The sequence below is a fragment of the Acanthopagrus latus genome, chromosome 17, assembly GCF_904848185.1.
Source record: "Acanthopagrus latus isolate v.2019 chromosome 17, fAcaLat1.1, whole genome shotgun sequence".
NCBI lineage: Eukaryota > Metazoa > Chordata > Actinopteri > Spariformes > Sparidae > Acanthopagrus > Acanthopagrus latus.
Genome location: NC_051055.1, coordinates 17,501,559 through 17,529,103, shown reverse-complemented (window position 1 = coordinate 17,529,103; position 27,545 = coordinate 17,501,559). Strand labels below are relative to the sequence as shown.

The window sequence follows — 27,545 nt, the reverse complement described above, 5'->3', positions numbered from 1 at the left end:
ATTATCTTTACTGCAATTTAAAAGAGGTTCTCCACCCACACTTAGCAGCACACATGCACACAGATGCTCACACATCACCAGCTCTAACAACCATGCATTAAAAAAAGGACCTTTCAACTCTTATACACACAAACACAAAAAACAGTCCGAAAAATTGTTGCGGTTTTGGGGAAGGGTGAACGTGGCTTCCTTGACTTCTTATATAGTTGAGTGCTGATGGTTAAAGTAGTTTTATCCACACACACACACACACACACACACACACACACACACACACACACATATAGGGTGAACGTGGCTATATATGTATATATTTGAAAAAAAAAAATAAAGTGCACAATGCAGGTGTGGTGAAGAGTAAATCTTGCCACACATGCCAATACCTGGAATTTAGCTTTTAAAACATAAGGGCTGCAACATTTTTTATTGTTTAACTATTTGGATTAGTTGATTAATCGTTTCTGACATTTTTCAAGCAAAGATGTCAAATATTTGCTGGTTCCACCGTCTAAGATGTGAGGATTTGTTGCCTCCCTTTGTCATTTATGGCAGTAAATGAAGAGTCTTTGGGTTTTGGACAGTTGTTTGGACAAAAGATGCAATTTAAGACACCACTTTGGGCTCTAGGTAACTGTGATGAGACTTTTTGTAATACCCTATTGTTATAGGGTGAACAATTAATCTTGAAAAATATTCCTCAGAGGAATTTTTTGATGAAAATAACAGGAAATCATTTTGGAATGCAAAAACATATGAAGCCAATTCACTGTGAATGGCCTGGAGCTGATAAGGTCTGTGTCGTCCGATATTTAAAAAATACTTATCGGCCCGTGGTTTATAGTAGCACATGGGCAAAACCACACAGACAAGCAGGCAGACAAGCAGTCAGGCAGATGCATGCAAATGCACACACACACAGCTGGATGTCTGCCACACATTCCTCTCACCCCTGACTACACTGTCACCACGGTAATCAACCAATAACCACAGAAACTGTTTGGTAACGGGGTGCTTACAGCAATGCCGGCCCAGAAGAGTGGAGCAAATTTACTCTACACACAGTGAGCACACACAGACACACACACACGCGCTCGCAAACATACAGATAAACGCCTGCACAGGGGTCTGCGAGGCATCTGAGTTCAACACGGGGTCGACGCAGGGCTGCGTCAACAACGAGATGGGAGTGCGTACTGACCGCATCTTTTTTGCTCTCACGGAGGACAAGCAAAGTGAGACAGTGCTGTGTTTGTGTGTGTTTTCCTCTGTGCCGTGGGAGTTTGGCTGATGGGAAGATGAGCAGTGTGAGTGAGCATGTGTGTATGTGTGCGTGTGTGTGTTTGGCCTCTATGAGTCCACCGTTCGGCGTGAGTCAGAGTCCCAGCCTGATCCCCCTCCTGCTGGGACTGTGATGCCACCACCCAATCCTCTACCCACCCTGCACCTGGACTCCACTGGGAGGAGGAGAGCAAGTTCTACATCATCAGTGTGCGTGAGTGTGTGAGTAAGTGTGCTTGTGTGTGTGTGTGTGTGTGTGTGACTGTGTTGGTTTTCTGCCCGAGACGACAGCGCAGACAAAAGGATGAGCTTGTAGCCCACACCACCCCATCCCCCCTTCTCCCCCATAAATTTAACCAGCCGCATGCCTTACGAGAACAGACTGGTAACCCAGGGCAATTCTGGGGCAGAGATGGGCAGGGGCAGTCATAATGGCACCACAGGTATCCAGGGGCGAGATGCACACGTACTCAGGCGCGGTATCACAGGACGCATGAGGTAGATTCAGCCGATTCCCTTTTGATACTGCTGAAAACTGAATATGTATTTCCTTCCACGGCGGCCCTCTCCGGTCCTTCAGCTGACTCGCTCTTAGATGGAATTGATCCTGTCAGTTCACAGTTCACAATGCTAGCACAGTTTTAGCCCGCAGAACACACACAGAGCTCTCTGTGCGTCAGATATCAGACGAGCGGAGCGGAACTCTGTGGGTGTAGCTGCTGTCATAGCTACAGACTCCATTCATAATTTGGTTCATATGGCGATTACTCAGCTCCACTCCTCCTACTCTGGAGATATACCAACACAGCAGCACACGGCTCTGCCAGGACAGTTACACGCTGTACTCAAATGGTAAAAGAAGTAAAGTTGCCGCTGAAGTTGTGGGCGTGCACGCGTTTTCAACGTGTGCATGAGGACGGAGCCTTGCGCGCGAGTTTAAAAAGTTCACGTCCATCTGCCAGTCTCACCTGTGAGCCAACCGCAGGACAAACAGCTCCAGGAAGGCAGAGTCTATGAGCAGGTTCTGATCTTCGCGCTGAAGCTCGGAGAACCCGGGAAGCCGGTCGGCCCAGCACCGCGTGGTCTCCATCGAGATGGTGAGCAGCCTGTAGAAGAGCTGGATGTGCTCGGCATCTGAGGAGGAGGTGGGAGGGTCGGCAGCGCTGAACTGTGGAGAGAGATGGAGGCAAACAGCTGAATCATCACTGATCTCGTGCATTTCCCTAACTAATCGGAGAAGTCAGGTGTCGGGAAATCACCTGGCTGTAGTCGAGGTCGCGGGGCGTGCAGTGGGAGTAGGCCCTGAGCAGAGCGGAGAGCAGGCTGATGGGTGGAGATGGAGGAGACGCTTCCGTCTGCAGTGGGCTCTTTGGTTTGGAAGGCAGACGGCCCCGGCGCCCCTTCAAGCTATCAGTGCGCACGACTGTGGAGCAGAGACAGACAGCAATGAAGAGTTTCTCTGGCTGGAACAAACACAAAGAACTTTCTCTTCTCTAGCTGATTGTTATCACGGTTTATAGTGGTAGAATCATGGACAGGAAGGAGCTCTGCAACATTCCCACAATCCCCCTTACACAGGAGGCTACCAGCCAGCAGATGGCAGTGGAGCCGTTCTACCGGCTGCAGACATGTGTTAGCTGGGACAGAGAAGTGTGTGTGTGTGTGTGTGGAGGTTTGTTTGCGTTTATGAGAGCATGTGTGTGTGAAACAGGTGAGAAACCTCAGGGAAATGAGGGCAGAGTCAGTAGAACGCTACACATCAGCAAAACATCTCAGCTATATGAGAGGTGATGACACACACGGAGAGATGCAGAAGCGTGGGTCTCTTTCAAAGCTTTAAAATCAGAAGGTGGAGAAGGAGACAGGTGCTCCTCCAGCAGAGAGAGGACACGCTGCTGCCTCGTGGATGTGTGTGAGGCGGCTGCAGGTCAGGTCATTACCGGTCTATTGCAGCCTAAATGCAGAGACGGCGTTGATGATCATGCACTGAGGTGTGCGTGCTCTCTTACCTTCCTTCACCATGCCGACACTCAGACACTTCTGAAAGCGGCAGTACTGGCAGCGGTTGCGTCTCCTCTTGTCCACAGGACAGTTCTTACTGGCCAGACACACATACTTGGCGTTTTTCTGCACGGTGCGCTGCGGAGAGAGAGAAGAGACCGGCATACCGATAATCAGCCTCCAAACACAATCAACCACCTAATATTTGATTTGTTTAATTCAATTTCTGTTTTTTTTTTCCCCCTTCTTCTCTTCCCCATCAAAGGATGAAAGCAGAAGCTCGCAGGTCAGATTTTAATTACGCGCTGAAAGGCGGCGGTGACATCAATATAATTAGATAAAATTAATTTTCCAACAAGCCTCGCCTGCAGGAGGGACAATTTTATTAGCGCCGGGGCTGACAATGGGGACCCGGGCGCGTGGCGTGCCGAGGCGGGTCCCGCGAGACATAGAGGGGACAGCGGCCGCGAGAGCTGCCTGATCAGATTGTTTGTGAAGCTGGCGGGTCAGCTCGTGGCACCTCCGGGGCCTCGCGCATCGCGCCTCTCTCAATGGGCCCCGCGGGAGCTGTTTTCTCCTCGGCTGGCTCGCGCGATTATTACTGACCTTATTAAAATGAAATCAGAAACGGGCCACGTGGGGCGGGGGTTGCGCGTGCACTCCGCGCGTCATCAACACGGGGGAGACGCCACTGAATGCCTATGCTCTCCTGTGCGCGCGCTCCAATGGGCCAATGCCGAGCGCTCGGGACTAGAATAAGCGCTTTCAACATTTCTCGGAACAGAGCTGCGTCCGATTCTTTGCGAGAATGCGTGATCGACTTATTTGAAACAACGAGTTTGGTATTTATTCTGAACATAAACCGAAAGATAGACAACAATCAGCGTCTTGAATGAAATGATTTAAACTTCATGGCAAACATTTGCCTTAGGTGCGTCTGTGACAGTCAAACAATCACCCTCTCCAACTTCTCTCAACCTTACAATTACACTTCAATTACGGTCATTTGCAAACTTTTCACATTTCTTCCGCTGTGACTCCGGTGCTCCAGCGCCAGAACAAACTGTAAATTAAACTAACGGAACACACGGGAAGTGCCGCGGCTTCTCCTCTTCTTTAACGCCTCTAAAACACATCAAAACAAATAAATCCAATTAGGAGCCCCTTGCGCCACACATGCCCGTGCCCCCGGGAGACCAATAACACACCAATTATTCCATATGCTGCGGCGCGAGTGCGGAAACTAGCGCGTAATGGGGCGCCAGCGCCGGATGAGAGTCGTTGCCATGGCATCGCAGATCGCCGTGAATGTTCTCCCTGTCATCCCTCCGATGGTCAGTGACCCGTGAGCGCGAGGATAAGTTAGTTATGGTCATTAATGTGGCTGAGGGAAAATAGCGTCCCTTTAGTAGGAGTCCGGAGCTGCAGCATGGAGGACGCACAACGTGTATTTACACCAAACCCAACACAAAGTTTACAGACATTTTCACAGTCTTTGTTGTGCGTGCAAAGTGGAATGAGCGCACGTAAGTTCTACCGGCTGCTTGTGTAGAGTGATACTTTCGGATGTTAGGGATCGCTGGCCTTCTTTTCCCCTTAAACTCATCCTTTGCAACAAGATCTCATGTTTTCCTGCAGCACTTTGGGCGTTCAGGTGAAAATGCTGTGAGCTGAGCTGAGTGTGGTGCTCGGTCCAGGGAGGTAGCTCTTCCACTGGCTGACCTCAGGGCTTAATTTATAAGATAGCCGGTTCCAATAAAAGCCTTCCCTTAAAAATGATCAATTAGGGTGCTGATAAATTAAGCTCTCACAAGTGAGTGCCTGCCTGTCTCCTGCTGTCTCTTGTCTGTGTGTGTGTGTGTGTGTGTGTGTGTGTGTGCTCTTGTGACTTTGCTTTCTAATAATAAGCAGCATGGAGCATGACTGCCTCATCAGAGACACAACATATCAGAGCTAATACTGCATAACTAACTAGTCTCTGATACTCATCAATTGGATTCGGTGCAGGTGAACACACACACACACACACACACACACACACACACACACACACACACACACACACACACACACACACACACACAGGCAGACACACTGATTAAATTATCTCAATATGATTATCAAATCTGTAGATCTTTCTTGTGGTCTGTACATTCCCTTCCTATTTAGGCCGGCCTATAAGTGGGTGCGTGATAGAAGTTCTGGTACTAGTTTAATAAATCTAATCTGCATTTTTAAATTTAGTTTGTGGCAGAATTTCACCATAAATGACAAATTTCTAAGTCACCCACTGTCAGAAACTGAAAGCATCGGGGCGACAGCAGTTTGTGTGGGTGAGGTCTTAGTTCGAGAGTCAGACCTCTATGTACTAAAAGCACATGGAGACACACAGAAGCTCACATACTGTGCGAGCTGGATGGAGGCATGCAGAGGCATATTCTTGACATGTAATATGCGCTAAAAGTCTTGGCTTGAATTAAAAGCCTTCAGGGGCTTTGTTCCCTCTTCTCCTCCGTCTGTGTCCTCTATCCCCTCCTTGTCTTTTTGCTTCTCAATCAGAGGCAATGAGACCTCTCTCTCTCTCTCTCTCTCTCTCTCTCTCTCTCTCTCTCTCTCTCTCTCTCTCTCTCTCTCTGGTTCTATGTCTGTGGAGAAAGTTTGTTCTAGGAATCATGTGGTAGTATCTGAGCTGATTTTATCACACAGATTTGCCTGTTTGTCCGTGTGTGTGGGTGTTTATATAGATGTATCTCTTTCCCTGAATTAAAGAAACAACCATTATATAGCTATGTGAACATTTAAGCAATCACATTATGTGTATGTACACGTGCTTCTTTCACTATAAGTCATTTCTAGGGTTACTTGCCACAAAATGGCCAATAAAATACCATATGTTTTTTTTTTTATATATAGTTCACTACTGTACTATTCATTGCATTCTGGGTATTTTTTTTCCAAGTATTTTAGATTGAATCACTGAATATTATAAATGTGTGGTATTCTGCTACTGTATCTGAAGAGGAGACTTCTAACAGTGGAGGAAATGTGTTCGGGCATGACACAATTTTACAGCAATGTAAATAACTGAATGGGAATCGCGTGGAGAAACGGTCAAAGAAAATCCTGTCATTGATTAGCAGGGAGGGAAATAACTCACTGCAGCCACTCATATGACTGTAATTGGGTACTTGTACTTTTCTAAGTAATTTTACCCGTACATACGTATGCATTACACCACATAATTTACTTAGTTTCTTTTAAAATCATAACTGAGTACAGTTGTAATTAACATTTAAACCCTTTATTTGCAATTCTGGCGCCAATAAGGCTATTTGATCACAAATGGGCCGATGAAAGCTCTGGCACATTTTGGGGAAGTGACCACTGAGCAGAACAGAACAGGAGAACAACATTTTTCACTTTTACTTAAATGTTATCTTTATACCAGTAGTTTTACTTGGAACTGAGTAATATTCAGTAATGTAACTGTATTTCGAACATCAAGTAACACATTCGCAGCACTCTTTTCACCACTAGTTATTACATTAATATCACTGTGCAGTTACTGTAACCATAAAACTGAGTTACAGTAATGGTAATACACTGTAAAATAAGACTGCAGTACGGGCTGGATGCTGTAAATCACACATATGGTTAAGCTCCTGTAAACCGTTCTTTGACTGAAGTGACGGAAAAAAAAAAACTGAAAAAAAGTTGTGCGCAACCAACTGAGTTGTGTATTTCCACTGATAAAAGTGCTAGCGATAGGATTTTGCAGAGCTTTGGCAACAAACATCCTCCCAACTCTCTGCCACGATTACTAAGTGAGCTGCTGGTTATTAACATGTAGAGCAGCCTCTGCACCTTTGGTTAACATCTATAAACTGTGCCTCGTCCGTATCTAATGTTGTCTGTGTTGTTGTTTTGTGTCTGTGCACGTCACGTCTGTACTATTTTTGTGACATGTTGAATAATTCATAGTCTTATAACTGAAATACCAACACGCAGACATAAAAAAAACAAAAAAAAAAAAACAGGAAGCGCTTGAGTAACTCACTAGTTAGGACAGTGGGTGCATAAAAACAGGCCACATTTTTTTTTGTCCTTTCTAGCATAATGTTTTGTATAATACTAATAGCTGAGATCTTGTTTTGATTTAAAAAAAATTCTCATTCCGAATGGCTTCACTCAATAAATGGAAACCGGTGAATGGACTGCATTATTTTGCCAAAATAATAAACACAGGGAAAAAACGAGCTACTTGTTTAAGAGCTTAAATTAATTCACCGTGAAAATGTGTTTCAAATGGCACTAATGAAATAACAATAATCTACTGCAAGCCTCTGCTGTGGTTTAATGTGTAATAACTATTCAGGGATAATTAAATATAATCAGGAAAATATTTTTAGGGGACAATAAAACCATCAGAATAATGGAGCGCTGCTGCTGATTCTATGAATATGAAAAGGAGCAGGAGTGTGAAAGGCATGTTTCACTTTCGCTGCTGCATCCTGGAAATGTGTACATGCGACTGTATGAACATGTGGTTGTGTGCATATGTTGTTTTTGCATGGTTGGTTGCGTCTGCATGTGTGTGTGTAGAGGAAATATAGGCGAGGTCTGACAGGCTGTGTGGCTGCTGAGCGCTGCAGCGAGCAGACAGCCCCCGGCCTGCTGCCACCAGACGCTGCTTTCATTAATTACTAAATAAAAACAAATTGTGAAACTAATTGAAAAGAAGGATAATTCATTTCCACCTACCAGAGGCATTATTCAATTACCTCTGTGTTTGCACCCTCTTTCTCGCTGTCTCTTAATTTCACTCTCTTGTCTCATGCAACCAATCGAATGCTTAACAAGTGTGCCGGAAAACGCTATAATTCAAAAACCGTGAAGAGAAATGAGCTCCCCGCCACTGAGTGTGACTTTACTGTAAATCAAAGGGAGTGTTGTGCCAGATATACATGTCAGAGACGTTTTTGTTGTTGTGTTTCTATGGCTTGCACAAGGAAAATGAAAAATCTGCCTGACTAAAAACCATCTCCTGGTGACGTTCAACTGCGAGTTGAGTGTGTGAGCACGTGTGTGGCAACATGAGATGTGACACAGCAAGTTCACAAGTGTTATACTGAATCATTTGACGGACCGAATCTCAATCTGAGTCATACCGTCCTGAGCATTATGTCAGTGAATTTGTGGTCAATTTTGTGGCCACTGATTCACTACAAACACTCTGAAAGGAAACTTTGATTTCAAGGATTTCCTTTTCCACCGGACTATTTCTGAGCAGCTGAGCATCGAGCACAGAGGGCAAATTTTCCTATTTGTCTGAGTGAGAATGACTTGTTTTTATCATCCTGTGCTCTCACGCAATCACACACACGCACGCGCGCGCGCGCGCGCACACACACACACACACACACACACACACACACACTTTGCCCACTCGGTTGCTGGGAGAGGCGACCCCTGTGGGTGTGTTGTGTTTTCATAATGACTCTAAAGGCGATTTAGAAAGCACAGAGAAGGGTGCAGAGTGGGAGCGAGACAAATGCAAGAAGATTGTTTTTCAAAGAAATACATCAGTCAGTTTGCAGCTAGTTCACAAGATGCTGGCTGATATTCTAAGGTGAACTGTCAGTTTCGTGTGTGTGTGTGTGTGTGTGTGTGTGTGTGTGTGTGTGTGGTGGAAGAAGTACTTATATCCACAATCCTACTGAGCTTTGTAAGTTTGAAAAAACAAAATGTTTATTCAGTAGAAAAATGTCCCCTGTGACTGATGTATTATCGTAGATGTTGTTGTCAGATTGATGCATCATGCGTCAGTAATAATTCATTGTTGATGCTGCTCGAGATGGAGCTGGTTTAAACTGCTGAGGGGTTGTTTAGTGATTAATGGGAGAGGAAAGAAGAATTCCGTTAGCAAATTATATGTATTTATCTTCTGGACTTTTCTCTAAATATTAAATAATTGGATAATACACTTTTGGAATCAAACGGTTTTTGAAGTGGAACCATGTGAGAAGTTTGAGGGGAAATGTCCTTCAAGTCAGAGAGATTGGGAACCAGTGGTTTAATATGCTTTTATGGGAAATTTAAATGTGTAACCGTGGTAGCTAAATCTGTCAGACACATGTAATGGAGAGAAAAGTACAACATCTCCCTTTGTAATGTGGGAGTAACAGCGTTAGAGCCAATTATGTATACAATAGGAAAAATAGCTTGAAATAATTTACATTAAAAACACGCTGTCCTGTTCTGCTTAGATGATTCAGCTGAGAGTCGACTAGTCTTTCAATGAGCTTAATGTGCTTCAATACACTTTGTTATCTTTGTTGTACACTTGTTAATCATACCTGTGCAGTATGTTTTGGTGTCATGTTTTATCCTGTATTTGAAGTAGAACGTTTTCGGTGAGTGGTTAAAAAAGAAGAACTCAGACGATGGAGTTGAATTGTATGCTTTGACTCTACAGCTTAAGTGTGCCACACTAACAAGAAGGGTCAGCCAGCATAAAGTTGGAATACTCTAGTACTTGAGTAAATGTACTTATTTACGATACACCACTGCCTGAAGGTGGGACTGAAGGGAGGTGTAGACATTGGGAACAAGAGGAGTGGGTACAGAATTTTAGAAAGAGTTACTCCAAAAAGCTGCAGAGGCATCGCTGCAGTTTCAAGCTTTGTAGATTGTTTTTAAAAAAGCTTAAAACTTCAACAATGCCTCTTTTTTTGGACTCCTCTCTGAGCTTTGAGGGGTGTTTACCTTGAAGAAGCCTTTGCAGCCCTCACAAGTGCGTACGCCGTAGTGCTGGCAGGCTGCGTTGTCCCCGCACACTGCACAGGTGCCCTCTCCTTGGGGTCCACGCTGGGGAGGCGAGGGCAGGCTGTCTCCTAGTAGGGGGCCACAGGGCCCAAGAGCCAGGGAGCGGAAGGCGAGGCTGCTGCCCCCGGCCCCGCGGTGCAGCTGGTACATGGGCTGCTCCAGGGGCGGGCCGTGATGATGGGAGACAGAGGATGAGGAGGAGGAAGAAGAGGAGGAAGTGCGAACCAGTCCTCCACCCAGACTCTCATAGCCGCCGACGCTGCCGCCACTGTGGGGCGGCGAGTGCTGGTAGAAGTGTTGAAAGCGGGGTGACTTTAGGGGGCCTGCGTCCAAGCTGGAGCCCAGGGAGTGAGGGTGCGACGGAGGAGCCAGGGGGTGGTCCTCCCACAGGAAGGAGGTGCCCGGCTGGGGCGGCAGGGACGGGGTGGTGGGAGTGGAGGGGGGAGATTGTTTAAAGTACATGGTGGAGGAGGACATGGTCTCCAGGGGTGGAGCGGTCGGGTAGCTCTCCTCCTCCTTTTTGATGGTGGGCCTGTGCGGAGGCATCTGGTAGAGGCAGGAGGACTTGGGCTCGTAGCTCCCCTCAACAAAGACATTGAAGCTGGGGAGGGAGGTGGTGGCGGCGGCAGAGATCTCACCGCCGCCCAGGTCCAGCTTGGTGTAGTCAGGGGTCATGAGGTCAGAGCTGTAGCTGTCGCCCTGGTAACTGAAGGACTGGCCAGAGTAGGATGAGCCTGGAGGGGCGGGCCCGTACTGAGCCTGCACACAGGGCATGTCTGCCAGGGAGAGAGCACACACACACACACACACACAGGTCAGCACTGCGTGGCACTTTAAACCACATGTATTTAAGACAACCTTTCATTCAACAAGCATTTTTACAGTGTTAGTGGAGTTCAGCCGCACAGCAACAGTCATTAGTCAGTGAGGAAAGTTTAATGACACATTAATTAAAAACTGATTGAGACAGAAAAGCAGGATTTTGCCCACAGATGCACAATATAGGAACAATCCCACAGTAAATCTACAGGATTCAGGCAGACTCTGCTGGAGGCACATGCACACGGGGGGTAAACAACGACTGAAAACTTCTGCACAGCTCTATTGGAACAGGCAGTTTCATTCAGCTCTTGAGGTAATCTTGCACAGGCTTTGTGAACACACCTTTCAAGGAACATGAAAACCTTTGAACAGATCTTTCCATCTACTGCCATTTACTCAATTTCCTGCTTTAACACTCCTTCGCTGAATTAGTAGAGTAGCAACATTTGGAGCACACGCGCGCACACACACGCACACACACACGACCTCAGACCCCGCTGGTACTCCCACAGTTAGTTCAGCTCGAGAAGCTGCGGCTCATCAGTGCGCGAATCTGGGGCGAAGCAGTCAAAGCAAAGATCCAGTCCACTCTGATGCTGCATGTCTGCGTGTGTGTGTGTGTACACTGGTTAGTCAGATGGCAAAGCAGATGAGATAACATTAAATAATAATGGAACCCCATGGTGGTGCTGGATACAATCCACACACACACACACACACACACACGCGCACACACACAGATATCCCCTGTAACTGCAGTGGACGCCAGTCGGTATTTCCTGAGTTTTCCCCCTGATTTAATTCTCTCACAGCAACAGGCCTCTGCCTCATCATCTGTGCGTGTGGACTACTACCTGCTCTCCTCTTATCAAACTCCCCTTACGTAATACACTCCACCTGCGTTTGCGTGCGCGCGTGCGTGCTCCCAGGCGTGCACGTGGACCGTGTGTGTGTGTGTGTGTGTGTGTGTGCGTGTGGGCTAATCAGTCATGAGTGTGTACGCAGCCAGGGTTTTGTGGTGTTTGCTCGTCGCTCCCGAGCAGGGGAACTGTCAACACAACGCTGCTCCCATTGACGCCCAGCGTGCGCGAGCTCTGCCGTAATCGCCCCCGCTCCTCGCGCGTCATGTTTGTCTAGTCAAATACGGGACATGTCGGTCCTGCTGCTGTCAGTGCGCTCACACAAATACCTCCATCCAAAACCAGCGCAGGTAATTACTGCCCCATTTCCTCTTGCGTATCATTAAAATAAAAGTCTTTTTTTCTTCTTCTTTCTTTCTTCTTCTTCTTCTTTTTTTTTTTTTTAACAAAATAAAAGTCATCGAATCCCATATTCTTCCTGTTGATATCAACATCTACTGACAGGCTGATAATAATGCGGTTTTTTTTTTTCTTAAATAGCCCACAACGTTTAGTTTGCAGTCATATGTGGCTAATAGAGTGCATGAGCAGACAGAGTGACACATTAATTTCAGCTGCTGAAACACAATTAAATTCTACCTAAGGGGCAGCGAGCGGTTTGGCTGCGGGGGGCCGGAGGAACAAAAGGATGACTCAAAGCGTTAATTAAGTAAAAGAAAAACAATATGAAGGACACTCATCTACAGAACGTCATTTATTTATTATTCTTTCTTTGTTTTTAAAAGTGCACTATGTAGTTTAGAGGATGAAACTTAACTCAGAAGGGAAATATCTCTCCTGACTGTTTTTATTGCTTGACAAACCCTAATAAACAAACTCTCTTTGTTTTCATGCCTGAACAATCTGAATAAACAAACTGACGTTAAAGGCAACACGATTTCATACTGTTTTTGCTTTGTGTATATGTGGCGGACCCTGCCACCTTTCTCTAGGCTCAAACAGTGTCCCGGGGACCTTATTTTCCACTGAGAACAACTTGTTTTTCAGTTATGGAAAAAAACAAAATATTGCTGAGTCTGTATTATTACTTCGTCAGTGTTGTAAATATTAAAATTCTTAGTTTGAATTTCTGTGCCCCTTTAATGTCTGTGTCTTTATTGTCATAACCGTGAGACATACGGTCAAAATAGAGCTGACCTCTCAGATTGAACCTGACGGGAAAGAATAATAAAATAATTATTATAAATGAATAAAAACGGTTTCATCTTAAATATTAATTATTTCCTCAAAATTCACACTGTAGCTCTACAGTGTGTCTCAGATGGAATATTAAGCAGCAACGCTTACTAAGAAAAAACATTTTGAGGATATGAGTCAAGCTGTAGGCCTACGTGTGCTTGACGTCATCAAGTTTTCCTTTTTTTTTTTTTTCTTGTACAAGTGACCAGCTCACTCAACCCACGTGGAAAAACACACATGCAGCACAATGGGCGTCATGGGGCTTTTCTGGGCAACACCTAAAGTCTTTTGCAACTGATCAGAGGAAGGGGAAGAGAAAAGAAAAACCATGAGAGGAGGAGAGCGCTCAGTGGTGAACTCTGTGGCTCTCTGTGTCATGTCAGTAGGTCAAGCCTCACATCAGTGTGTGCGTAAGCGTGTGTGCACCTGTCATGTGCGGCAATTTAGCGGCACACGTGTATTTTTAAATACAATGCCTTTTTCAGTCGCGTTCTGATGTGAGAGGAGATGAAAGACAAACAGAGAGAGGGTGGAGAGACGCCGACGGGCCGGCAGTCATTCCAAACTGTGATGTCTTTGTGTGTGTGTGTGTGTGTGTGTGTGTGTGTGTGTGTGTGTGTGTGTGTGTGCGTCAGGTGTGGTAAGAGGCGTTTGATGAGCCGTTTAGTCGTACACACATGTATGGCATACACACATGCTCATAATCTCATCGCTAATGATGTTCAAGATGTCAACATGAACCTGCATACGTTCACCCTGCCAGCAACACGCGCCCTCATCCTGAGAAGAACCTGTAAAACCACTTGTGTGTGCTGAACGTCTCATCCTCCTCGTCGCTTTACATTTGGTGGTGTGCCTAGCCTTCACTCAGTAACACACACACACACACACACACACACACACACACACTCCCATACTCCCAAATGCACGCCCTTACACACACGCACACTCATTTACACTTGCATCAGAAGAGCATCTTTATTTTTTTTACAAACAGACTTGTTGGAAGCCTTCCACACTCCCAACACCACCGTCAGATTGCCTGCTTTACACTTGCATGCAAGAAGGCGTGTGTGTGTGTGTGTGTGTGTGTGCGCGCGCGCGTGTGTGTGAGCAAGCAAGAGAGGACAGACAACCCAAGCAGAGTCAGACACACACACACAGGTGGTGCAGCATAGTGAGGCGAAGGGAAACAGTCTCTAACCTCGAGGTGTGCATTTCAACTGGACAAACTGCAGCTGTTCCAATAACTGAGCGCGCTTGTTCATTGTCAGAATGCCATAGATCTAACAAATAAAAACATGAAGGTGCACACATGAATACAAAAACAAAAACAAAAACAAAAAAACAAAATAAAACACAGGACTTCTCAATTTCTTTTTTTGTCAGTGAATCATGAGATAAATTGTTCGAATGCAGTGGCCTCACACATTTGCACACACAAATACACACACACAAGTCACACGAGCACAATTTGAACTGTCTGAATTGAATCCTATACTTTCCTTTCATCCCATCATCATGCTTGCCTTGTGTGGATATTAATCCGACAGCTTTCAGGGTAAAATAACCAATAAATAAACGCATCAATACAGAAATATTAAAGTCATAATTCGCAGGCCTGTTTTAGTCATAAAGGCTCGTGAAGAGCTTGTTGAGTCATCAGGAGGATCGATGTCTCTGACCTATATGTGATTCGCCCACAGCTTCAGGGTTGAGGTGTGCCTGCTATCAAAAGTCGCTTAATTCTAACAGTTTGTCGAATGATTGAAATGTCAACTCAGTCGGCACTTGCCAGCCGACACACACTAACACACACAAGCATACACACACGCACGCACACACACACACACACACACACACACACACACACACACACACACACACACACACACACACACACACACAAAATGCCATACGGGCACACGAGCTGAGACTCACGCGGCCAGAGAAAAAGATCACTAGCATAATCATAATACTTTATGATTTTGCTGCTGAATTTTAATAAGAGCAGAGAGAGAAAAAAAAAAATATATAGCAGCATTATTATCTGACTTAAATTTCAGAGAGTATTTTTCTTTTTTGTTTTTCTTTTTCCTCAATAAAAGATTTCCAAACATATTTCACACCACATTAGGTGCACTAAGCATCAGCTGGGAAGACAAGAAAGAAAGAAAGAAAGAAAGAAAGAAAGAAAGAAAGAAAGAAAGAAAGAAAGAAAGAAAGAAAGAAAGAAAGAAGACCTGCTTGAATTAAAAAAGAAAAAAAAAAAAAGAAAGAAAAAAAGGAAGGGGCTGGGGACTGTACCTGGTGAAAGAGCTTCGCGCTGAATGGTGCTGGGTGTCCGGGGTTGAGGGGTGGCGTGGCTGCGGCCGGGACAGGGCTCCTGGAGCAGGGAAGAGTCGGCGTGCGTGGCAGGGGAAGTGTCCGATCGCCGTGGCTCCGAGCTCGGCTGGGCGCGCTCTTCCGAACCTGTGTCTGGAGGTAGAGATGTCTGGGGTTACAGCCAGTCATGTGGCGGCGGGGCTGAACAGAAAGGGCGCCTTCCTCTTCACTCAGCGATCATCACGAAGTCATTCACACTCAAAGACGAGAATTCAGCGATGTTTTCACTTTTCTTTCTTTCATTCTTTTATTTATTCTTTTTTTTTCTTTTCTTTTTTTTTACCGACAAGCACTGCCTTCCAAGCTCCACTTAGCAAAATGTAGGTGAGGCTGGACTTTCCCCTGCAGCATTCCTCACATCCCAAAAACATCTGAGCCCACAGAGAGACAACAAGTTTTTCATTTCACAAAAAAAGAAAAAAAAAAAAGAAAAAAAGAAAAAATCATATGCCAAAAAAAGAAAGGAAAAAAAGAAATCTGGCAGATGAAGTCAGCAAATCGGATGAAAAGAAACGATAAAGATGAAAGGACATGCAAACCACCGAGCGCACATCACAGCAAGATGCCAATCTGGGAAAACGGATTAAATAACTGCTGTCATCCACGTGGATCCATAAGAACTGAAGAGTTAAAGGAATGGTGCACATTTGAATTGGACGCGGTCTCGTTTTGTCGTTAAATATGAATCCATGCCACAAACAGAAAGAATATTATGAACCACAACTGAGGACTTTTAGCTCATTTCAGGACTGACACTTACGTGGGCGACAAGTTTCATTCTAACACTTAACTCTGCTCTCTTGTTAGTGCAATTTTGATTTCGCGCCACAAACTATACATTTAACCACGCTCAAAATGATAATGAGAAAAATGCAAAACACACACTCACACACAAACACACACACACACACACATACACACGCACACAACTTTCGACAAATACAGACCTACAAAAGTGACAACTTTTAAAAAAGCAGTCTGCGCCAGAGCTTCCAGGCCATCGCTTTTCTTGCCTCTGATCAGCACCGTATTCGCCCGCTCAGGGTTCATCCAGAGCAGGAGAGAAATCTGGAGAGTGTCGAGAGTCGGACCTGAAACCAAACCAGCGGACTCCCGTGCGCCGTGCGCCTCCAACTCTCTCTCACTGCAGCAGGGCGCACTGTGGCCGCCGGATTTCAAGGCCCAGAGCGCCCCCTCTCTGTCACACACTCTTATGAATACACACACACACACACACACACACACACACACACACACACACACACACACACACACCGCTCTCTCTCTCTCTCTCTCTCTCTCTCTCTCTGTCTTTCTCTCTGTGTGTGTGTCTCTCTCTTTTTGCCAGACCCTCTGAGATACGGTCAAGTTGAGCAGTATCTCAATACAGTGTGTTGACAAGCCACAGCCCCCATAGGCGACTCTCGGGGCTTCAGGCACCTGCAGCCTGCTGTCCTCTCTTACCTTTGTGTCAACAGATCAAGACTTGGTGTGAGACAGAGACGGACAACAAAGAACAGAGTCACATGTTGTTGGTAATCTATCAAGACATCTAAATCAAACTTTAAATCAGACTTCAAAATGTCAATACAAAACAACAAACACGCAGCTTTTACCCAAAACAAATAACATTTACCCAGGTATTGTACAATTCTGAGGTACTTTACTTGAGTATTTCCATTTTATGCTACAATACCTCTACTCTACTACCTCTGAGAGACAGTTTTAACCCGGCTACTTTCTTAAACAGCTACGACTATTTGTTACTTTAATCTCAGATTTTACATATAAAATTAAGGTGTCAACAGATCAAGACTTGGTGTGAGACAGAGACGGACACTTTTTCTCCAAACTCCCGAACTTACAAACCAACTCTGAGAGGAAACACTGGACCTCTTTCCGTGGTTCCTGTTACACAAATGTAATGGCTCGGATACGTCTAAATGAATTTAGAAAAAAAAAAAAAAAAAAAAAAAGACGATCCAGAGTAAACACACAAGTCAGGCTGTGTAACGTGTATTTGATTAGGGTTGATTTGGAACAGTTAAGGCATTATTTAATTTGGCGTGGGGGGGCATTTGAGTGCAGAAAAAAAAAACCTTTTACACCAATGATCAGTAGTTGGTTATGGCAGCAGCAGAAATAAGATATCCTTTGATATAAGGCAGAATAACCTCATTCTTCAGGCTCCCGTCACTTCTATAAAGCGTAATCGTTCGTAAAGGCGCTTTGATCACAGCTGTTGAGTGAAAATAAAACTTCATATGTGCTCACAAAAATATGTTTTCCCCTGCAAAGTGAGACATTCGGTCTGTTTTAATTTCCAAATGGGCAAACTGGTCCCCTCTCACTTTCTTCTCAGGCCAAGCCGGTCGGTGGGGCTCTGGCCCTGCGCGCACCGGTAACCAAGAGAACGACATAAGAGCTGCAAAACACGCGCCCCGGAGCGCCGGTAGCCCCCGGTAGCCCCTCGCACCAATAACCCCGGACAGCGCGAGGCTTCCAGCAAACAGAGACAGAGAAAGGAGAGGACAGAGAAATATGTGAGTACTGTAAATCAGCCCTGAGAGGGGAGACTGTCAGGGGAGCCTGTGTGCGCGGCGGCGTGCGTGCGTGCGTAAACCTGAGCGAGTGTGTGAAAATAAGAAAAAAAGCGGCTCAACTCAGAAGTGGTAGTTTTCTTATCATCAAATGGGCCTGCGTGGGTAGCCCGGAGCCCTGGCAGCTGCTAGAGAATACACTATCTGTGCTGGGATCAGAAGCCTCCAGGAAATGTTTCATAGAGGGCTACAGAGATCTAATGGTGAGTGACTGACGGTGTTTTTCCTGCGATCAATGGGAGGAGAGGCCGTGTCCTCACGGCTGACCACCGGCCAGACTATATGCATTATTGGATAACAAACTACCGTCTATTTTTGTGGGTGTTTATTCCTGAGGGCTTAATTATCACAGAAACGTGGCATTTAAACACAAATACACCCACCACCCCACTAACACGCTCATGTAAACAAGCTCCCAGGAAAGAAAGGACAGAGAATCCTGCATGATGGGGTTAAAAAGGTAAAATTAAATAAAAACAGCACACAACCCACATGGCCTGAAATCAAAGAGCTTTAACTCTCGTCTCTCTCAGCTCCAGCCTAAATGTAGGTTAGACTATTCTCCACTCAGACCATTAGTGCGTCTGACTCCACTATTCATTGTGTGAGTGAGAGGCATCTCATTTCCATGACAACCAGAAAGGATATGATACCTTCCCGGCGCAAATTAAATTCGAATTCAGCTTCATTTGCTCTCCGAGGCACCGCACACACACACACACACACACACACACACACACACACACACACACACACACACACACACACACACACACACACACACACACACACACACACGCACATGGACGGACGGACAATATGAGCAGCTGTACGAGCTCGACAATATCAACAGGTTAGACGCGCAAAGTTGGTCGGAGCAGACACACAGATGATGATATCAGAGGACGGATTCAACAATATGGTACAGAAACACGCTCTCTCTCTCTCTCATACACTCACACACACAGCTGACGGTTAGTATGTCTGCGTCTCGTACACGGAAGAATATCAGCCACTCATTCATTCACAGTTTACTTACTGGTTTGCTGTAGCGGTTCCGTCTTTACATGTGGTTATAGCCTCGCATGAAGTGTCCTATTCCCATCCAGAATAATCACCAAAAGAGGCGATGTCAAGAGGAGAAAAATGTTGTTTTTTAAAAAAAAGAGTAAGCGGGATGCATCGACGAGAAACAAAAAAGTTTCTTGTTCTTCTTCTGAGTTTTTCTAAAGTACACAAAAGTATATATTCAAAAAAAAAAAAAAAATTAAAAGTGAAAAACTCCCGGGTGAAAGGAGTGTGTCTGCGTCCGCTCCCCGTGAGCTGAGTGTGTCAGTGCTGATGGGTGCTTTGCAAAGTGTGGAGTTGTAACGCTGGTTTGTTTATGTGCTCCTGCGTCTGAGGGGAGAAAGTCAAATAGTGCATTTATGTGGGCTCTGCCTCCACATAGGGCGACTGGTATGCGCTACGTCAATGTGACGCCATGGGAGAGGTGACGTCACTCCAAGTAGAGCTCCCTCTCTCTCTCTCCGTACAGTACCAGACACATAAGCCCCGCGCGCCGTGCCAGAGAGAGGATCACAGAGAGCGAGAGAGAGAGGCGGTTGGTTTGATGGTTGCCGGGGAGGAAACTGAGGGGGATCCGGCGGGCGAGCTTGCGCAACTGCTGGTTATGGCAGATGGCCCATAATTGTGCACTGGCCAGGCTCTATTTTTGTCATGGACAGTCAACATTAAGGCAAAAAAAGAAAAGAAAAGAAAAATGGAAATATTAATGTGCTTGAAAGACTACAAATAAAACAAAGACAGGCACTTTCAAACACTTATTAAAGCAAATCAACAAAGAACAGAGTCACATGTTGTTGGTAATCTATCAAGACATCTAAATCAAACTTTAAATCAGACTTCAAAATGTCGATACAAAACAACAAACACGCAGCTTTTACCCAAAACAAATAACATTTACCCAGGTATTGTACAATTCTGAGGTACTTTACTTGAGTATTTCCATTTTATGCTACAATACCTCTACTCTACTACCTCTGAGAGACAGTTTTAACCTGGCTACTTTCTTAAACAGCTATGACTATTTGTTACTTTAATCTCAGATTTTACATATAAAATTAAGGCTGTTTATACATTTTATATCTATAGCCTATAAAATAGGATGGACTTTAAAAGAGACTACACCAGTGTATAAAGTGGTTTTAAATAGCTCCACCCTGGACAACAACAGCATTAAAAATCTGCCTCTGTAAAGCCTCAATAATGAAAAAGTCATATATTCAAAGGTTTCAAAGGCATACTTACAAATACTTTTTGAGTTTAAGTTACTTAAATAACATTTTGGATGCAAGATTAAGGTAAACAAAACACAGGACTGTGTAACTTCACATTTCTATATTGTGCTTTATTATGGTTTGTTCCTCTTTTGCTGCTTGGATGGCATTTGGATTGGATCTGAATGGCATAATTTGGGGGGGCATTAATGACCTTTCGTGACCCAAGTTAGTTAGCTTCTCCATCCCATCAATTAATTTCCTCTATTTATAAAGCCTTAAACTGTCATTTTTGCTAAGAGAAACAAGTCATGCTTGACTCCACTCATTTCAACAACCCCCCTCCCTGAATCTGATGACAACATCCAGCCTCATTCTAGGACATTGACAGTTATTTAAAGAGAGAACAAGGAAATGGGTTTATCTCATCCTTTTAGCAGAATCATTTTTTATTCAAAGAAAATACATGTTGAAGGTTTATGGGGAAATTACCTGACTGGTACAAAAACATTTGTTTTTTTGTATTTAAACATAACATTTAAGTTGCTTAGCATGTGTTTAGCCTTGTCAAAAAACTGGGCTCCATGGCTCAGGATGAAACCGAGCAAATGTAATGTAGCAATAAAGAAAACGTGGCCAAAGTAAGTTTGACTCAGCTGGGGGCCACTGAAACTCTCTTAAAACTCGTTGTTAAATAAATAGTGTCCAGAGTGAAGAAGTACCGTAACCCACCAGGCAGGGCAGACTCAGGACGGGAGAAGAAGCCCTCCTCCTGGCGTACTCAGCAACCTGAAAATTAAAAAAGTCCCTCCGGAGCTGCTGAGAACAATAATTCACGACAGCCAATCACGAGGCGCGTATTCTTCAGCCAGCGTCCTAATTCTGACCAATGATGAGCCCCGGGGGGCGGGGGGAAGCCTTGACGCACTGAGGCTCGTGATTGACGCAAGCCTTGTTTCTAAATTTAGGACGGAGGCAGAGTGAGATAGCATAGAGCCCATTCATTGTAACGGGGCGGGCCCGACTATTTTAGCGTTGTGATTGTGATCCAGCCAAGCCAAATATAGTCGTAGACAGGTATTTTTAGCCGTAAAGCGCGTCCCCGTGTTCATTCGGCGACCTGGGCCATACAGTTTGACATGAGCCACGGCTCCAAAATCAGCACACTCAGTGTTAACCTGCTTTTCCGTAGGGGGATAGTTTTACAGTCAGCTGATATTACCGTCATGCCCAGAGAGAAACAACTGTAGTCCCGAGCTGTCGACAGTAAAACAGGTTCTCTCTTCACCCGGGGACAAGTTCGGAAAAGCGGGGGAATGAAAAGACCATTGATCAACAGGTTTGTGAATGTGAAGGCTTGCAGTTTTGCGCCGCAGCGCTGCTTCTTCCTCAGCTCAGCACACACTTCGAGGAGTTATTATTATTATTATTATTATTATTATTATTATTATTTTTTTAGCTGAGAGGACCGGTCGGAGGAAAGCCACTGTAGTCAGGCTGCACGCCGCTGCTGAAGGGGAAGTTTAGCGGTCTGGGCGAGAAGCTGGAGGGTGAACGTGTTTTGATCATGGAAAAAAAAGAAAGAAAGAAAACACCCGTGCGCACACTTTACGCACTCAATATTTGCCAGTCCTCCCAGGGAAATCCCTCTCCCGCGTTCCACCTACATACAGATGTTGTCTTGCCTGCAGGAGAGCAAGACATACATGTGCTTATTGTTATTATTATTATGCATGTGCGCAGCAAAACACCCAGTGACCCACACTCTCCCAGTTTATCCCAGTCACGTGTGCAGTGAAATGGTCAGGGGATCCAACCTGGTGGCTTGTTTGTAACGTGCCTGAAGAGTGCGCGGTGATTAATGATGCAGAGCACTTGTGGTCACTCCCACAGTGCCAGGATCAGCTGCAGGGCATGCAGATCACATGCGGCCGGGCCTCAGACTACCAGGGACTCCGGTCAGACGGGGTGGCCAGGACTTCCCCCTCTTCGTTCACATTTATACACCGTTAGTGTTCACACCTGTCCAGACACTTGTGAGTAGTTTGTAGTTCTGTTAGGTGACTGTGAACAGCTTGACTGGCAGCTGTGTTAACCGCAGAGAGGATACTGCATCGTAACTCCAGGTATCACGACTTCCTCTCAGACTCAGTTACTTTTTATTTTTACCATCTTGTCTTTTTGAGCTCACAATTGACTTTTTGACTCACAATGCGGACTGTTTGTTTCCGAATTGACTTTTTGTTTCCGACATATGACTTTTTAACCCATATTTCTGACTTTTTAATCCATAACTCTGACTTTTTAAAACATCTCCTTATGACTCTCTATCACATAACGATGACTTAATTGAGCACATAAGTATGAATCACCATGGGTTTTAAAAAAAAATAATAATCAGGGCTGGGATGTCATCTGTTTTTTTGTTTGTTTTTTTATTTATCTTTTATTAAACTCTTGGGGATGGGCTTCCATAGAAGTGGCAAGAGAATTATACATTATTTCAAAGTTGACCTAATTCCATCTTCATGACTTTTTAGTGCACAACATATCCTATAGGCATAGATCACAAGTTCTTCTGCGTGTCCTGTTCTTCCCTGTTCTCCCTCTCATCAGATTTATTAAGTGACGCTCGGGTCATGTTGGGTGAACCATTATAAATGGATAATTCGTTTTACAGAGGATGCTTTGGCAATTATTTCACAGTGTTCCCTCTCAGTATCTATTAGTGTGCTTTCAGAGGCTAAGATTTGTGAATGGATATAATTGTCTTTCTAACTCGTCTGCATCCTTGTTTGACTCCTTGTCTCTGTGTCTCACCTGCCCGATCCCTCTCCTGCTCCTCCTGGCCGCTCCGAGGGTGTCAGCTGCCTTGGCTGTGACCTCACCATGGTGACGCGTAATCCAGATTAACCTGCTCTCTTATTCCGCCAGACATGGAAGTGATTAGAGATTATGACCGTGTCCTTTTAATAGAATTTGGACGTGTGGGTAATCAACTGCGTCCGCCAGCGTCGCGTGTCAGGTGACGGCTCACTCACGCACACACAGCCGCACACACTGGCACAAAGCACTTGTTTTTGTCACCCAACAGGTCACTGCGCAGGGTTTGGTTGCATATATTTCTTTGGAGACTCACTCTGAAGTTTCACCATATACCGGGCCTTCAAGTGATAATTATTTTGTCAAAGTAAAAGTCCAAAACCCCCAAATCTCCCATTTAGTATCATTGATGACAAACAAAAGCAGTAAATCCTTACGTTTAGGAAGCTGGAACTCGCAAATGTCTGACATTTTTGCTTGGAAATTGACTTAAACGATGGCAACTACATGTCTAATCCTCAAAGTTAACCTGAACCTATCCCTCTGTTAAACATTTGAACAGTAACCCAATACTGACCCTGAATAAAATACAGCCAGGAGAAAATATGAGCAGTTAACTTTTTATTGACGTTTATTGACGATTTGACGTTCAAATGTGTTCGTGTCATAGGTTATGTTGCACATGGACATTTCTACAAAAATGAATAATGAAATCTCCAGCCGCCTTTGCCGCCAAAAACAAGTATTTAAAGCCAAAGCACGTTTTCCTGACCCTAACCGAGTGCCTTAACATAACCACACAAAAGCATCGCGCAGCGATAAGAGAGAACATCAAATTAAATCTAAAGAAATGTAAAGTTGAACTGATCTGTGCTTTCTTTCTTCAGATATACTCTGCCTGCAGTTAGTCTTGCGATTGGGACAAATCCTTTTATAATTTTACTGTTTCCTCTTTGCAAAACATACACTTTCATAAGGCTTTTTCAGGAACCTGAGCCACAGTGTCTCAACAGATAATAGAGAATGAAGTCTAGAAATGTAAAATACAATTTGGCAACAAAAACTGCCTTCATAGGAGGGTGTGTGCTGAGAGCCACATGGCGAAGTGTGCATGTTTCTCCTGTCTGTCTGTCTGCCTATGAAGTCAGTGCCCTTGAGAGTCAATCTTCCATCTTTAAAGGACACCTATGTCCTGAATTAGAGCAGAATTAGAAATGCCATATTTAATCACTCACTTGGGCAAAAGGCTGGTGAAACGTGAAAAGAAGATGTGCAGTTTTGTTAACCAACATTACACCCCAAAAGTTGAAAAATTAAAAATCTATTCACCAAAAACTTTGTTCTTTGTACCCTCTATTCTTGTCGTCGCCTCACTGCCATTCGTCCAATATCCCGTTTAATCTGCTGCTTTTATTCTACTACCATTTAGTTTTACAAAACAGGAAAGGGAAAAGTGAAAACTCACTGAATACAAGGTCAATCCCATCCCCAGACATTGGGCCTGCCGGCAAATGGTGGCCAATTTGTGACAGACAAAAAAAGGAACATCTTGAATGGGTGAATTTTGGCTCCACGTACTTTTTCCGCTAGGCAAATTGAATTTTTACAAATCCAATAAATTCCTTTTGTTCTTTCCTTTTCTTCCTGGATCTAAAACTAATTACTCGGCAATAAAGAATAACACTGACAGGTTGAGTGTCTGCTGCGTCTGTATTGAGCTGTTAAATGCTGCAGGCTCGTCAGTGTTGTCAGATTTATGATAGAGGAAGTCAACCCTTTGCATTAAGCAGTGCTTCCTCGCTTGCTCGTGCACAGTTGCGGTGTATGAACACTGGCCCGGCGTCTTTGGGCCCTCCTGCGCGGAGCCGCTGACTATATGGTGGCCATATTGTGCCGGGATCGCTCTGGCTTATTGCAAAGCAGAAGTGAAAAGTGATTGTGTCAGTTTGAATGAGCTCTCTATGTCTACGGCCAAGGCACCAGCACTCAGCGCTCTGGTGACACTGGGGAAAGAGGAGAGCGGAGAAAAAGAGAAACAGAGGAAGGCTTTTATCTTCGTGTCACCAAATCTGCTCCAACTGTACGTCAGAGTGCAGGCGAGGACGGGAGGGGGCGGGGGTGCGGGGGAGAGGCCTGCTGGCGCAATGGCAGGGCGCTCAATGGTGGCATTCTTCCCTTTCCTGCGGACACACAGACAACACAACACACGCACACACAGCCGCACCAGGGGGATTCCCCTCGGGAGTACCCAAGTGAAGTAACACAACCCATCACTGCCTTATCACACCAGTGCCCAAAGACAGGAGAGAGGAGTGTTTCCATGAACCGTGGCACAGGAGGTGTACTGTATATCACTCGGGGATTGCGGGCCATTATATGATGCTATCATGATGTGTTTTTCACTTTTTTTAAACCTGTGTGTGTGTGTGTGTGGGGGGGGAAGAGAGTGAGCGGTAATGCGCAGCAGCTTGTGCGTAATGTTCTGTAGTTTCCCTCGCTTGTTTGATGGCAGATTTATCGCCTCTGTCTTTTATGACCCTGCAATGAAAATTGGAACTGCGCGATTCAACGCTTTATGTGTACATTTTGGAGGGCAGGTGCGAGTCAGTGCCAGCGCCATGTTTGTTTTTGCCCGTGTGTGCATTTAATCTGTGTGTGTTCCTCCGTGCGTGTGCGTGTGCGTGTGTGTTCAGCGGTGGCAGTTTTACACGACCTCCTCCGCCATGGAACCATGCACTTTCTCCTCGCCGTTGTTCTTGCCGAGCAAGCGAATGTTGTGCAATGCGTGTGCAGGATAATTTGCATAGCGTAGGGATTTAAGCTGCTGCGTTTATCCTGTCCGACCCATCATCTGTGATAGGTGACGCAGGCTTGTGTGAATAAATAGGGAGGTGTACAGGTGAAAGGCTCTCGGTGTGGTGTTTCTCAAATCACTTCAGAAATCTATCCCGAAGCACTTACATCGAATCCTCTCTAAGCTCAATGTGAAAAGAACGGTGTATACGTGGCTCTCACACACACAGCAGCAGGTGTGTGTCAGGCATGATCCAGCAGGCAACAACACATGACAGTGTCTTCTACTTCATACTTTCTTAAGTAGCTGATTATCTCACTGATGGCAACCCCCCCCCACCACCACCACCACACACACACACACACACACACACACACAGTTGTATCTCCAGCCTCTGAGACTGAATCACGTACAGAAAAGTCAGATTAAAGTCTAGATTAAATATGTAAATTAAAAGGTGGAGTAGCCTCTTACATAATCATCATCAGGTTTTATGATAGAAGCTGCAATTGACCGAAAACTGGCTCGGCCACTTTATAATAACTATTATTGCGCGGATTGAAAGTTTTGTCTACACCCTTTGAGCCTGGCAGACAAGGCAAATATATCTCATTATTAGCCAGTCTGCAGTTATGTGCAGGGGCGGAAACAAATGTGAGTTGCAGAGTGCAGTCACAGAGATGGTGGTGGCTGACAGCAGTCATTCGGTTTTTAATGAGAGACTGCAGCGACTGCAGATCGGTAATTAAAAGTAGGATTTCTATAGTGGAGTTTGGACTGTTGATGGACGGGCTTATCAATCATGTCAGTTGCACACCGATTAAACAGGTTCTGAACAACAAGGATACCATGCGAGTGATGGTGCATTCACACCCTCATTCAGACCCTGGTGTAATTGACAGGGCAGGTATTTGTGTGTGTTTTTCTGTTTGTTACTTAACCTACATGCTGCAGAATGTATACGTGCAATTTGACACTATAACACTACAAACTTCCTCAGGGCACACCTAAAATTTGTTTCATACGTGTAAATAAAGGCATCATTTTGTGACATGTTGACCAGTCTGGAAGGCAATTGTGGTCCAAGTGGGAGGCAAAATATTTAGCATATTCATAGATTCATAGTTTTTACTGATGGAGAAGGAGTAGGTGTAATTTAACAATGTTTCGTGTAGTTGAACTTTTTTGGGAAGTGTTGTGAGTATTTTCATATTTCCTTAAACATGTCTGGATGGGATCTTTAACCCTATGATGCTCATGGTTTCCAGGTTTTTATATTAAAATTAAAAATATATATTGTTAAAGAGTAACTCCAGCACTTTTACCCACAACATGGGCTATTTGATAGAGTAATATGACGCCTTTTGTTGTTTCAGAGGAAGCTGCATGTCATCTCATAAAGTGATGTTCCTCAGTGGCTAACGTGGCTGTGTTGCCTCACTGCTGCAGCGAGCGCTGCCACGCCACTGCCGGCCTTATCTTTCTACTTGGAGTTTGCCTTTGACAATTATCAGTAAGGATGATGACGCGATTTTCCTTTACCCCACATGAGATAGACGAGGGGGTGGATGATGACATATTCGGTGACATATTTGCTGATGTGATGTTGATATGACTGTCCATGCAGTGTTTTCAGGTG

General features: G+C 44.9%; 1 protein-coding gene and 1 long non-coding RNA gene across 6 annotated transcripts in view; one reads left to right on the top strand and one right to left on the bottom strand.

The window, feature by feature from the left end:
• The window catches only part of nr4a3 (nuclear receptor subfamily 4, group A, member 3), a 24,607-nt gene extending 4,851 nt beyond the window's left edge, over positions 1 to 19,756 (bottom strand). Inside the window, exons 1-7 of one of the 3 annotated variants that reach the window (XM_037073376.1) lie at positions 19,050 to 19,755; positions 15,333 to 15,503; positions 14,230 to 14,311; positions 10,045 to 10,880; positions 3,288 to 3,417; positions 2,538 to 2,701; positions 2,247 to 2,446 (exon numbers count right to left, since the gene is read on the bottom strand). In XM_037073376.1, the coding sequence (XP_036929271.1) occupies positions 2,247 to 2,446; positions 2,538 to 2,701; positions 3,288 to 3,417; positions 10,045 to 10,880; positions 14,230 to 14,293 (1,394 nt within the window). In that variant the 5' untranslated portion in view covers positions 14,294 to 14,311; positions 15,333 to 15,503; positions 19,050 to 19,755. Of the gene's footprint in view, positions 1 to 2,246; positions 2,447 to 2,537; positions 2,702 to 3,287; positions 3,418 to 10,044; positions 10,881 to 14,229; positions 14,312 to 15,332; positions 15,504 to 16,357; positions 16,491 to 19,049 lie in introns of those variants that run through there. The other 2 variants (XM_037073375.1, XM_037073377.1) reach the window with 2 other exon arrangements.
• Positions 17,852 to 27,545, top strand: part of LOC119005611 — a 68,737-nt gene continuing 59,043 nt past the window's right edge. For 2 of the 3 annotated variants that reach the window (XR_005070548.1, XR_005070550.1), the window contains exons 1-2: positions 17,852 to 17,953; positions 22,183 to 23,314. This is a non-coding gene — a long non-coding RNA (uncharacterized LOC119005611). Of the gene's footprint in view, positions 17,954 to 20,807; positions 21,629 to 22,182; positions 23,315 to 27,545 lie in introns of those variants that run through there. The other variant, XR_005070549.1, reaches the window with a different exon arrangement.